General features: G+C 39.2%; 1 protein-coding gene across 2 annotated transcripts; it reads right to left on the bottom strand.

The window, feature by feature from the left end:
* Positions 1–39: 39 nt before the first annotated feature.
* On the bottom strand, positions 40–8,013 carry LOC115687885 (calmodulin-binding protein 60 D-like). 2 transcript variants are annotated; one of them, XM_056315972.1, is made up of 11 exons: positions 7,754–8,012; positions 7,269–7,311; positions 6,752–6,804; positions 6,211–6,283; positions 4,601–4,647; positions 3,692–4,185; positions 3,248–3,408; positions 2,964–3,167; positions 1,906–2,143; positions 597–698; positions 40–494 (listed from the first exon to the last, which is right to left on the bottom strand). In XM_056315972.1, exons 1-11 carry the CDS (start codon positions 7,834–7,836, stop codon positions 301–303), a joined length of 1,692 nt encoding a protein of 563 aa, XP_056171947.1. In that variant the 5' UTR covers positions 7,837–8,012; the 3' UTR covers positions 40–300. The 2 variants fall into 2 exon arrangements, with proteins under 2 accessions (XP_056171947.1, XP_030469462.2); XM_030613602.2 differs by having other exon boundaries at positions 40–698; positions 7,754–8,013.
* Positions 8,014–14,545: the final 6,532 nt, after the last annotated feature.

Raw genomic sequence — 14,545 nt, forward strand, 5'->3', positions numbered from 1 at the left:
ATAGTTGTGTGAGATGATATTGAGCGTTGTGTACTGCAATTTGGTAAAATGAGTATATCTCGAATTGTCTATTACAATTCTCTCGTGTTACCACCACAAAGCTTCCACGTACCCTACAAGTGGTATCAGAGCAAGGTTGCGCACTCTACACAATGCAGATATGTAGATAGTATGCCCTCATCTAAGAAAATTACCATCAATTCTATCAGGATAGTATACCGAGAAGTATCTTACCTAATGCGACAGTAACAATTTTGAGCCAGCCATTAACAATTTTGCGGGTACCATACAAGACCATCATCACGTGTTTTCCCATGTTGGAGTCTGAAAGGACCCGCCATCATCAGCCAACAAGTAATCCCACACATAATCTGGAACGATTGATTGGAAATTTTCTGTCACGGGACTGCCTCCAGGAAGTGGAGGTGTACTGCCAGATTGGAAGCTTGATATTGAGGCATAGGTTGGTTCAGAGGGGAGAACATTCTGATCTACTGCATAGTCCATTTGGCACGAAGAATCGATCATTTGGCTGCCCATCGCATACTGTAAATTGATATTATGGGACTGGTTTGACAATCCGACAGTAGTAATACCATTATCTCCCGGAGAAATTAGAACATTACAGCGGTCTGGAGATATGGATTGATGTGCAGCGAGACGAACACTTCCATCAACTGAAATCTCCATGGTATGTCCTGCAGAAAGAACAAGAACATTAATGTTGTTGGTAAACATATGCCGACTTGAGCACAGGTTGAAGATCTGATTAAAAGTTTTGGAATGAATGGTTGTAAGCTTTTGCTATTGTGATATCACGGAAAGTGCTACTAATTCTTTTTCCTTACCCTCCACATCTCATTAATTTTTCTTGCCACTGGTCTTTGCAATCTTTGAGTGCTTCAACCGACAGGGCCATTTCCCTTCACTGCTTATATTTCAACTAATGATATATAAGTTGAACCAGCAAACCTTCCTTTTTCTAATACAATCTTCCGGTCACCATTCGATAAAAATGCACATAAACACACATTGCCGCGTGCTTATTACATCTACTCATATCTAACCTAGTCATAGCAATATCTTGTCAATATCCACTTAGCATCACTTAAGTGAAGGTGCCCCTGTCCCTTCCCCAATCCGCCACTCAGAAAGGCATAGTATGTTACCAACTAATTTTTTAGTAGCTTTTTAATTGCTTGGACAGAACACATACATATATAATACATACATACATACATACATACATACACATACATATATGGCCAAATAAATAGTTTATTGAATGAGGCTCATTTTGCAACAATCACAACTTACAAAATGTAGCTTGTCGTGTATAATTAGCATTGAATTATTGACTGTTCTCCACATTGCATGTCCTTTTGAGCCACTATCATGCTTTAACTCTTAGATCTTTCATGTCCAAATTGAAATTGCATCTCTTAAATTGAACCCTAGTAAAATGAAGTTCTTGATTGTTGTCCTGTTGCCTTCGTACTGATAGTCTATCAGATCACAGCTTTTGGTAGTAACCTGCAATAACCTCCTCCTCTTGTTTGTTCTTCATCAGTAAAAACTATTTTCAAGCATTCTTGGTTGCATCTAAAGACACATTGAAGCCTAACTAACAAATGAAAATCCTCTACATATTACTTACAGGTCAGTGCCAACGACAGGGCAAAATTAGTAAAATCTCCTTGGATGCGAGTTCATTTTGAAGTGTAGCTCGACAAAGAAACGTCTTCGTATTATGTGGAACCCAAATCATAAGGACTTGGAACATATTGCTTTTATTTATTAAAGCTCAAGAACAAAGTGGAAAGTCCTGTTTTCATTGTTATTCCACAGGCCACGTCTCTGTATGTGCTTAAAGGGAGAGAGAGTTTTGTGTCTTAGAGCATGTACCTTCAGCAGTGGAGCCTTCAATTGCCGGAGGAGCTTCCAGACCAACTGGAGCGGCAGAGATTCGTGGAGCCAAATTACGTTGAACAGGGGTGAGATTATCAGTTTGTCCTTCAAGAACTTGAGATGGAAAAGTGCTTGAGCTTTTCTTCTGCATTGAACCAGAAAAGGTCTCACCATTGAACTCCCTAACATCATTCCAGTTATCAAAGGCTTTTTTCACGATTGAATCTCCATGTTCCTGGAAGAACAGTCGGCATATCACTCAAGCTGGACTAACGGAAGTATTTATCTCCATTATTGAAGGCACACACTCTGACTTCAACAATATCTTTCTTTGGCTAGTAATGTTGCATTCCAATGGATGAACTTGTATTCAGAGCAAGTATGTAAGTGCAGCACCCAGAAAGAAGAATAAAGAAAACATTGAAAGAACCTCAATTCACATTATCCCTATTGCTGCCCATTTCTCAACCACATAAAGGTCAGGTGCTTGAAAGATGTAATGGAGAGTACAATCAAGGCAAGGGTCCTCAGGGTAAAGATGCAAGTTGATTGAGAAAGGACCGGTGAAGATATAAAACACCCATCAACTTATGTTGTGCAAGTAATTAAGATCTTCATTGTTTTTAGACTTGAAAAGTCATAGTTGCAACGTGAATGTACTAATTGTCGTGGATGACACCGAATCAACAGCTAAAAGTGCTCTCTACAGAAGGCCACTTAGATTTACAAGGTCGCAAACCTCAACTTTGCATTGCAAAGAGTGATAGCTCAAAATCACTAGCATCTAGATTTTCTTTTTGTTCTCTCCACAGGCACTTCAATTTACCTTTACTGACAAATAAAAAAGCAAAGCATCTAGATGTCCAACTAACTCTTTTTTTCAAGTTTCCATATCTTTGATCAATTCTAACACCTATTAAGCCACAAAGCTACGAGTAAACATCAAACTACTGATTACATAGATAATATGGGACATATCATATGAACTCAGCATGATGGTGTGTAGCGCATGGACTGGCTTGACAAATCTCATTGGGAACTCCTTAGTTACTTACCTTCTCTTGGGCGGAAAGTTGATGAGTAGCAAAATATGCCCTGTCTTCGATTAGGCCAATCAGTTGACCATCAAGGGTGAATATAGCACCATGCATCGTCATGCCATCAGGATAGTACAAATAAAGTTTCGAATTTGTTTTGCAAGTCTTTGTATGATGTACGAGGATCTCCCAGTTCTTCGATGTTATGCTATTTCCAAGAATCTATGATGAGTGAACACACGAGACTTACATTCTTGGTAGTCAATCAAACCCTAATTGAGAATTAATACGTAAGTACTTACCTCTCTCAGCTTCTTGGAGTCCGTAAGCAGTTGCAGTAGAAAGTCCTCCACTTTATGTATTCCGGCTTCCTTCAGTTTTTGGTGAGATTTCCCATCTTTGGCAATCTTCTCCAACCTCCAAACCTCATCGTCAGATGCAGGTGGATGATGTTTCTTGTACGCTGTAAATGAAGAGAACATATACAGTAAGGTCCCAGTCACTGTTAGATTAATGAGTAGTAGAAGTAAACTTCTGATAGGCGTGCAAACTCTCCCCTGAATCTGATCCAAAGTGTCAACATTTGCTAATAACAAAGAAGCCGATCGTTTCTTATTTATCACAACGTTCGAGATATTGGGGTTCATAAGATCTCAATTAAAAATTGAAGACCATTGATGTCCAAAATCATGTTTATGGTCGGTCATAGAGGAAGGTTATATACTATATAAAGAAATAGGACCTACCTTCTCCTCTGTATTCCTTGACACGGAAGGCTTCTGTTTTTGCTTCTTGGATTCGTGTATTCCCACAATAACCTGTTGCCACCTTAAGCCCTATCCTGAATCTTTTACTCTTATTCCAGCTGGAATTGTCAGTAAATATCAGCTCTCCCAGCTCCCCAACACCTCCCTTGAGCGTCACTATGAGATTTCCTGTCAAAAGTGGTCTCTTTCCATCACGTTCTTTAACCACGTAGTTCTCAAACTCTTCTTGAGCCCAGTTATCCCCATCCTCTTTGTTGAAGTCACCTTCAAGCACGACAATGTCCAATTTAATGGAGGATTCCGGGCCTGATGTAACGACATCCCCTGTATTCGCATCGATCAAGGCAACGGAAATGGGAGTACCCTTCTCTCCTTCTAGTTTCTTTCCGGTAAATAAAGGAAGTGACAGTTTGGTTTGAAGTTGAAGCTGTAAGTTTCTCGTATAATTGTTTGCCGTAGATCTAGCATTAGCCCTGCATTCTCTCCGGAAAACAACCATTAGAATTAGGAACAGTTACAGAAGCGGAAAATTCGAAAAGTAACGATAAAGAGAGACAAACTACCAGACATCTCACTTGGACAATCTTACTGCCAGGGAAACTACAAGGCTAAATAGATCCGTTGTCTCAGAGTTTAATAATGCAAATTTTTGAAAAAATAAAGTACTTCACTGTTCTCAAGCTACGAAAATTATGTCCAACGTGGAGCATTGACACTTTGGTACACGACCAAGTCATAGTGGCCTGACACTCACTGAGCTCTGGCTGCCTGCTGCGGGTTGGTAACAATAGGTCGGACCACTATTCCCCTAAAACATCAACTTGCATAACTGTTCGATACTAGCAAAAAGCCTTTCTCAACGGCATCACGGGGGAAGTGCATTCATACCTTCCAAGGTGGGGAGAGTGAATTTTTGCAAGCCCGAATGCTTCTTTCTGTTCAACACCTCCAAGTTGGGATACAAAACCAATATATTCCGTTAGAAGGAGTCGAAAAACCTATATGATCATTCCTTCTTAAAAACAACTTATCAAACACCTTATTGAGCCAAGTTTTTCAGGCACATTTGAAATCACAGTGTTTACCAAAGAGCAGTTGTATATATAGCTCATATGAACAATCCTAAGCATTTTCATTTTCCCCTTTCATTCCATGTCCATGCAAAAATTTAAATGTGCTTTGGAATGGTTATGATTCAGCTTTAGGTGATAAAGCCACGGTACCAGATGTTATTGAGGCAAATGAATGGAGATGGCCTCCAGCAAGATCTAATGATATGCTTGAACTCAGATGGCTTTGTGTGGGTTGATTGCTCCAAACTCTAGCTCTGTAGACACAGTGGTATTAACTGGATCATCTAGGGGCTTTTCTCTATAAAAGAGGCTTGGAAGCTAGTGAGCAAATGGGGGAACAAAGTGACTTGGCTTAGGCTCGTATGGTTTAAGCCCAATGTGCCCAAATATGGCTTTATAAATTGGCAGGTGATTCATAATAGGTTGCACACACTAGACGGGACGAAAACCTAGTGTGACATTGATAGCACTTGTATGCTATTAAGACAACATGAAGAACCTCGAATGCACTTGTTCTTGAAGTACGAATTCTCAAAGCAGATTTTGGGGACAAATTTATAGCTACTCTCATGTCCTAGATCTGCAAGTAACTGGAAGGATGAACTTACTTGGGCCTTGCAGAACATGAAGGGGAATACTTTGAAGGTACTAGGGAGGAAATTAGCCTGGAAGGCAACAATTTATTATCTCTGGAGAGAGAGGAACTTAGTGAAGCAAGAAAATGTATCCCGCAATCTTATTGTGTCCTTGATGCAGTTGTTTTTTTCTGTAAAAGTCTCTTTAGAAGCTATGGTTCTGGAAGGAAATAAGACACTGCTGATATTAAGTGTCTCTGTAGAATTGGCAAGTTCATGTTGACGAACTTTGCTGTAATCTGGTGGCATTGTTTTGAGTTTGCATCTTATTTTTTTGGGTAGCATTTTGCTGTTGGTACTGGTAGTGTAGATGGCCTTAGTGATCCGATGGTGCCAAGTGGAAGGGAGGTCGCTCAACAGATTAAAGTTGCTCTGGGGATAATAGTCTGATCTTCCCCAAGAGTTCACATCGAAGGGAAGGTTTGGGGATAACAGGCTGATCTTCTCCAAGAGTTCAGGGAAGGTCCGGCACCTTGATGTCGGCTATATAGGTGGGACATTATGCTGTAATGGACATGCATGGAACACAGCCCTCCCATGTTTTTCTTTCCGCAGGTTGTGCAAAAAAATGAATGTTTACTTACAAAAAAAAAAAGGAAATTGTACAAAGTTTGTGCTCAATGAATGCTGTTCAAACAGTCAGCATGAATCAATTAGCTAGCAACGGACTTGTTGCTCAATAAGTTTATTCGATCACTTCATGACATGCAGATAAACAGCTCATATCTGAAGTGTTGATGGTGATATGTCTGAGACAAAGTTGAAATTTTGTACACTCTGTTTATCTTACCATTTCCTGCAAAAAATTTTCCATCATTGGCCGCATCTGTTTGGTTATCTCTTCAAGAGCATTGCCGGTACAACTACACCACGAAGATTTACACCATGAACAACTGCTGTCTTGTGGACTTATTCATAACAAATAGACAAATATCCACGTGTAACATTTTAATTATTAGTACGCATGAATGTCAGACCTAATTACAATATACAAAGATAGATACCAGACTCATCAAATGCATTCCCTTAGTCTAAGGCGACATAGAAAAGTCAACAAAAAGCTGGAATACATATTTATCCAGTACATTGATAACAGAGGCAAGTAAAGTTAATTAGCAGCTATCACCAAATGCACCGTTCATTTAGTGATTTAAAAAAAAAATGTATGTGATGGTATTACACTTTGCCGAACAGAATCATTGACTGATGGCATATGATGCTCGATAATTTCTTTTCTTTGTGGGTGAGACAGTACAGATGGAAATTCTACTAGAGGAATCAGTTGATGCAGATAAGAGATACTGCCAACAAACCAAATGAAATATATTCACCTTTGACAATATTTGGCCGAGAGAGATGTAGCATGCTCCAGCTCTTCTTTGATCTGTTCAGTAAAGAGCAATAGCGAAGAATTACATTGCAGGAATCATCTGTCACATATCCATCGTATTCAATTTTCACATCACCGGTATCTTCATTGTCCTCGTTCTACATGCAAATTGTCATTGACCACTTCTTCCAAGATTCAAGAAGACAATTATGCTTAGGCGCTTCATTGAAAATTTGTATCTTTTTGCGATCCATGTTGTCCAAAACAACATGAAAAACCTAAATCATGTTCTTAGTGGGATTGCTTCACAGGAAAAGCCTAGAACAGTCAGCGGGTCATTGTTACAACTCAAACGATCATTCTCTATACATCTCACAGCAATTTCTCATGCCGATTATCCAGAAACTAACTGGAATGTCAGAAATGCATCCAAACCGCTTCTAATTGAAGAGTCAGCTTGTCATATACAATGAAGACTGCATTTTGTATGTCCAAGTTGGCTACTTTGCTCATCTTACCACTCTCCGGACATCCCCTTCCGTCAAACAGCTCCTCTCTTGCCTGAGTGAAGATCATCACAGAAAACAAGCAAGATAGGATAACTTGGCAAATAGGATAGCAAAGTAACCCGGTAACAGCAACAGCTCACTTGCTCGGTAAAAGATATTTAAAAGAAAGCAATCCAAATAAGGAAGAAGTAATGCAATTGGCCAACGTGAAATTGCATAACAGTTCCGAGATGACAACATATGTAGGTCTTCAATACATCAAATTGAAGCCACAGCACAAACCCACAAACAAAAAACTGAATCAAAGTGATTCAGAACAGTCATGAGGCAAAAGGTAATCAACGTTATACTTCAACGTAGGCTTCGCCATATTTCTCATTTCAAAAAATCTTCTACTCAAGAACTCTTCATTGAATTTCCTTCAAGTAAAGCTAAAACTAATACGATCATCAAACATTTAATTGAGCATTGTAATGAAGAAAGAGTGAACTTACTTGATTGGAAAGAAGCGTGGCCTCTTGGGTTGATCTGGTTGATTTGAAGAACTAGATGCCGAAGATCTCTTTTGCAACGACATGATTTTTCTTTTCTTTTGTCAAGCTAAACAGGAACTGAGAAAGTGTCTGGTGTTTAGTTGCTGAGAAAAAAAAATGCAGCAGGGAAAATTATGAGACCATGAGCAGTTTGTCGACGAACTCAAAGTCAAAGTAATGAGTTAGTAATCACTTGGATGCGTTTGGTTTTGTAGTGTCCGAAGGAGTAGTAGGCAGATGATTTTCCGAGAAAAGTGACTTCATGTACATTTCCAGGAAATGCGTTGCATGAAAAAATGGGAAACAAAAAAAAAAGGAGGAAAAAAGGAAATAGGATGGGATATCACTGAGAATCATTGACTCCGAATTTCTTTATTTTTTTGGAGAGGAGAGATTCCCGTCTTCCCGCGCAGGCAAGCTAACCGCAGCACAGCGAGCTTTTTGACAGTGACTTCCACGTGAGACAAATTGTTTACTTCAATATTGAGCATGCGGTCGGCACAGATGGACCCATTACATTCAATTATTTCGGATTGGCAACGAGGCGCTTGATGCAAAAAAAAATAAGGATAAGTGCATTGAAAATCCTAAAACTTGTTATAAAAGTGCAATTGAGTTCTAAAGCTATCAAAAAATGTAATTAAATCCTAAAACTTGTCGAGTTTGTGCAATCAAGTATAAAACTTATTAGTATTTTCTGTTTGTCAAGTTGGACAGAATTAATGAAAGGATTTGATTACATCAACTTGATTAGTTTTAGGACTTGATTGCATTTTTTAAAAGTTTTAGGACTTAATTACACTTTTAATAACAAATTTAGGACTTTTAGTACAATTATCCAAAAAATAATTTTACAAGTTCAAGGACTTGACTTTACAACTTTTAAAATTCTAGGATCACATAAGTTAAGCTCAACCATCAATTGTCCGCAGTCTTACCACTCAACAAAGCTTGAACTACCGCATGACCGCTGCTGAAGGGAGCTGCAATGCTTGGAGCGGGGGAAAATTGCTAATTCAGGCCTGAATTGATTATATGAATGTCATTTTAACTCTAAACTTTTTAATTTTGCTAATATAATTCTAAAGTTTTACTCAACTTTCGTTGTAGTTATCCTGATTAATTGTCATCAGAAATCGCTCACGTGATGATTCACGTAAAATGTCACTTCAAATAAAGTTGTCCCCATTAGCATATCATATAAGGCGGCCAATTATGATCAAACGCCATGTAAGCAACTTCCAATGGCAATTACCCGTAAGCACTGCATCCATACGATGATATTATTGAGTCAAAGGAGGAATGAGCGAGGGCTGTCGGTAGGGGTGTCAAAACCAAACATTATACCCGAACCGAAACACGAACCGACCTGAACCGGCCCAAAATTTTAGGATATTTTCGGTTCGGGTCTTACTATGTTCGGGTATATAATTATAAAATGTGCATTGTGATTTGTTTCGGTTCGGTTCAGGTCATAACACGAACTGAACCGAAACACATTACTTTACCAAAACTGAGTTGAAATCCCAAGTATAATTAATTCACAATACACTCTCTCTTACAGAATGATTCGTCTCCTTCCGCATGCCCATCTTCTCCTACCCTCACCGCCCCCTCAATCGAGGCCATTTCGGTCTCCCCCTTTGTTGCTGGGTTGATTCCGCCTCCATCTTGGTCGTCACTCCCTGAGGAAGCTCCAATCCGACGAGCTCGCCACAGTCCGCCTAGGCTCTTCCAAGAGAACACTCCTTCCGGTCTACGTAATTGTAATCAAGTACACAAAGCTAAGAGGTTATGGGACGATGTTATCTGGCCATCCAAAATGCGTGACAACTACGTGTATGCAGCCGTACTCAAAGGAATTTGTATATAAGGTGATCTGGACGGGGCTTGTCATTTTGCTTTATTAACTGGTAGACTCTGGGGTTTCTCCGAATACTTTTTGCTACAACATTTTGATTGATAAAGCCTGTAAATTAGGATTGAAAAGAGAGGCTTCTCAAATTCTCGGTGAAAAGAAGAAGAATGGTCTAGCTCCTGATGCGGTTACATGGAGGACTCTTGACAAATTACATAGCAGTGCGAAATTGCAGTCTTACTCCGAGGATTTAACATCACAATCTAAAGAGTGTCTGCCTGTGTTGATCAGGGAAGATAGGTTTAAATACTCATGATGTCATTAAGAAGCATTAAAAAAGGTTTGCTGGTTTGGCAAACCCAGAGGAAAAAAATAACCAGAAACCCGAAAACCGACCCGATCCGAACCGACCCAACCCGGATTTTCAGTACGGGTCCTATGTGATTCGGGTCGGGTCAGAGAGAGCATGAACACGTATGATTCGAGTCAGGTCGGACACTAGTAGAACCCGACCCGACCCATTGACACCCCTAGCTGTCGGCCTCCTCGAGAGCAGTAACCCAATATACCTACCATTTTCAATATTTTTAGGAAGTTAGATTAATCCAGCTGCCGACAATTTCTTTGAGTCGTCCCATGCTCAACACTTAAGTCATTCTTCTACATTTTTTTTTTAAATCGCTGCTTCCTTTTATTAAATTCCAAGTTCAAAGTTTATGAACCTTGAAATCGGGCTTAACCATAAATATGCGTTATAGTTATTTATTGAGAAAATTTATGTACATTGAGGAATGTTGTAGACAGATTAATATGGCTCTTCATTAAATTAACAATGTCAACAAAAAGATTATCGTTGCTTGATTTGTTACGTAAGTTTTTTTGTTTTGTTTATAATACGATTGATGACAAATCACGATAACATTACTTTACGATACTACTATCGTCACTTTTCGACGTGCTTTTAAGCATATATTCATTCGTTTATATATTACACACCTTCCGATCCACATATTATTAAAAGAGGACTTTACTTAATCGGTTACCAGTAATAAAGGGTGTGGATGTGCGTGCTCCATCCTGGAGGACGAATATTAACAAAAAATTTCCATTTGACAAAAAAATTCCTGAGAATTAGGAAATTAATCGTAACCAGACGGAATTGCTCTGGAAAAGGTCCATCGATAGTAACTTGGAAAAGCGTTTTCTTTGTTCACGGAGAGAACCGACTTCAATGTAGATAGAAATTTTATTTTTATTTTTTTTTGATGACCAGGGAACCCCGCGACGGCCGACAAATGGGAGAGTAAACCCAGAGGCGACAACGTCTTAATCCACCACACACGTCTCCCGGTTAAATCCCCAAGCACGGGATTCGAACACTCAACCTTTTGCGAGAGGAAGAGTGCGCGCTCCAGCAGCGCCACCCAGGCGGGTGGTGTGTAGATAGAAATTGTACAAAGAAAAAAGAAGAAGTCGAATGCGTGTGGATATTTGCTTTTGCTGCACAGGCGATTGAAGAGCGGACCACTCGATTCGCTTTTTTTTAATCAACTCCCATATTGACGTAACATTCGATCGCGTAATTCAATCATCACATATTATGTGTCGTCTCTGGTTGTCTTTCTTCCGGCATCTCCTCCATCCGCCGGTCTCTTCTGTCTCTGTCGTGGCCGTCCAACTTCTCTAGCTGACTCGAGTCTCCTCGCCAGTTTGGACTGGTGGTTGTTGCCATCGTTGTCGTTGTTGTTGTTGAAAGAGAGAGAGAAGAAGAGAACCACGTACATGCAACGGCGTGACCGACAAGGGGAATTTTCCGCGAAAATCAGGTCCTGGCGATTTTCCTGGAAAATGCCTCATGGTTCCGGTTCGTATGATTTCACGGCCACGCCCCACGCGGGGCAAGCCCAAAAAGCCAGCATGTTTGGTAGTTTTATTTCATCATATTGCTCAGTAGCTACGGGTCTACTGCTACCTACCACTCCAAAAATGCTTTGGTCGAACCCGGAAATTGCAATGTCTTACGGGCCTTCTGGATCGGACGGGATCGATTACGGGTCAGCGGATGATCAGACTCGTAGGATTTTTCAAAGGCAAAAGTTGTACATGGGACCGGTTTGATAACCCAGTTAGCTACTAAAAATTTATAAGTTGAGCACTTAACGAGATTAAGATTGTTAGAGAACTTTAAACAGAATCGACTTCAATCGAACCAAGAGGGGAGTTACTTCAAAATCAATGGGCTATATAAAGTCGATTAGGAAATTAGTACTTTCATTATTTTTCGCGATTTAGGGTTTCAAAAATTAGGGTTTCCTCACCATGCACGCATGAAAATAGTTGGTCTTAGCAAATATCTGAGGTACGATGTTGTACCGTCACTGAAATTGAGTTAAGGAGGAACAAGCAAGGGATGTCGCCTCCTGGAGAACAAAATACCGAACGTACAACATTTTTAGAGGTTAAACTCAAACGAGCGGGCAATTTCACTCCCCATAAGCTAGATTTCTGGCTCTTTCACCCACCGTACAATTAGACAATCTAAATTTGATTACGGGCGAAGCGTCGTAACATCATAGATTTATGTGTACAGCATTTTTATACTCAGTTACAATTCCATGTCCTAAAGTTGTACTATATAATAGGTGTATCATAAAAGTATGGCAGAGAGAGAGAGACATATTAGTGGGACATTACTAGCTATTTGATTCTGAATTGTCAAATATAGTATTCAATTTGCGTGGTTCGCAAAAATTATTCAAAATTTAACAGCTCCCTTCACTAACTATCCTCTACCCTATTGGCTTTACGAGTCTCTTTCCAAACCCTTATCAAGAGTTTGAAAGTTGCTACTTGGTGATGATAAGAGAAAGAATGTTTACTGTATAGTTTTGCTGTAATATAGAACTCACAAGATTCAAGCTCGCAAATTCCATCGTTTCATCATGAACCCACAAGCTTCTGATAAAATAAATATGACTCAACTCGTATTGTTAAGATAAATAAAAGGTCTCCGCAGTCAATGCCCTAAATGTCGAATCCAAAAAGTTTGTCGTAAGCAAGCAGCGCTTGGTCAATAGCCACATAATTCAAGCCCTCATTCACCTCGTAGTAGCCAATCAATCCCATCATCCTCAATGTCTAAAAGAGAACACAGTAACATCAGATTGGGACCACACACTTCAAACACTATGTTTGCTAATTTCCATGGAACCATAGCTGAACATTGTTGAGTCTCACGCTACTAATGAGGCCAGCACTATGTCCACTACAGGTTTTCCTAGAAGTTAGTATGCTTAATTTGCCACAATAATTACACTCCGATCGGTCCTTATCATCATATAAGTCGTATTAACGAGCTAATGTAACTCTTGCAAAGAGATAATCATAATTGATATCTTATAGAGCACCTACATAATTCTCTTTGCATGCAATCGCAACAGTTGTAAATTAACTAGACCCTACCAAATCCCTAAGAAGAGGTTATCAATATGACAAAATTGAGTCGAATATCATATTTGAGATGTCAAATGATTTAGTGTTTCATTCGAACCAGCTTCACGTTTACTTGTTTAGCTCCCAAATGGAACTGATCATAGCAAATATCACAAAATCCATCTCCTTAAACTTATTTGATTGGTTTATAACCCTAATTTCACCATTCCACAGTTGTAGACTGTTGGGTTCTTATTGTCAGTCTCTCTATGGTTGCTCTTTGTCCATTTCTTGGCAAAAGAAGGAATATAAAAAAATAAAAAAAAACTGCTTCCCTTAATGAGGGGAAATGAGCTGGTGCAATTCCTACTCTTCTATACACAAACACGAATGTGTCCCGTGAAAATGGATCATGACCCAAAATATTAGAGCCATAGAGGTGATCACATTTTACTTCGTTCCAGCTAGTCATGCCCACACCACATTCATCATCACGGGGAATCAATTCTGCATATTTTCAGTATAGAAGTCCCAAACTTTCTTCTCAATTTTTCCACATGACAGGATGAAACAATACCATACCACGAAGCAATCGACATTACAGGGAGAAAACTCAACGTACCGAAAGCTGGGAAGCTTGAAGGTGACTCGTACACTTGTCCGAATGTCTGCAGATTTTTATCTGCTGAAGGCTCTATTTGGTCGATACAGTCAATAAATTGGTTCCAAGGAGCATTTTGGGAATTGAGACTTTGTGACTCTGTTGGCAATCGAGCAGCAGTGATGCCACTATTTTCGGAAGAGAGAAAGAGAGAGCATTTAAATAATCAGCATTTTTTTGCATATAGACATTATGAGCTATTAAAGTATACAGGATGCGGTACAAAGCCAACAACTTTTCTTTGTTCTTTAATTTTGTTTATGTATTCACCACTTTGACATCATGCTTTTCCCCCCACTTCATATCTTCTTTATGGTCATATTCTTCCATTTATCGCGTATTCTCTAATTAGAAATGTTACTTCGATTTTCCGGTATATGCAACTTGAAACCAACCTCGACATTATGACGTACCGTTTTCAAACAAAAATATAAGCTAAATGCAAAGAGATAAAGTAAAGCAACATTGAGCATCTTGTGAATCACAAATATGTTTTTGACGTCTTACTCTACATAAAGAGAGGAATAGACAGAAAGTGTTATTTTTTTCAGATATTCAAGTGAACTTTACTCTGTGTGGAGCGGTGGCGCGCTACACGACGAATCCGATAGTGTTGACTCTTTGACTAAATTCCGGAAATGTTTTCCCATGATCAACGATTTATGTATCAATGTTCTCGTAAATAATAAAAATATTTTTTATTTGTTCATTCTTTATGCAATACAATCTATGGTTTTTAAAAAAAATATTTTTCACGTCATTAATTTTCCTCGCGATTAATACCACGAAAAACCCCAAACTT

The sequence above is a fragment of the Syzygium oleosum genome, unplaced genomic scaffold (assembly GCF_021117445.2).
Source record: "Syzygium oleosum isolate NSW1041296 unplaced genomic scaffold, Sole_v2.1 Sole_v2.11, whole genome shotgun sequence".
Classification (NCBI taxonomy): domain Eukaryota; kingdom Viridiplantae; phylum Streptophyta; class Magnoliopsida; order Myrtales; family Myrtaceae; genus Syzygium; species Syzygium oleosum.

Excerpts from the sequence above, each read along its gene's own strand:
- LOC115687885 (XM_030613602.2), bottom strand. The coding sequence starts at position 7,836 with ATGTCGTTGCAAAAGAGATCTTCGGCATCTAGTTCTTCAAATCAACCA. Across the intron at positions 7,312-7,753 it reads CCACGCTTCTTTCCAATCAA|GCAAGAGAGGAGCTGTTTGA; the intron begins GTAAGTTCACTC and ends ATCTTCACTCAG. Across the intron at positions 4,648-6,210 it reads AAAATTTTTTGCAGGAAATG|AAAGAAGCATTCGGGCTTGC; the intron begins GTAAGATAAACA and ends GGTGTTGAACAG.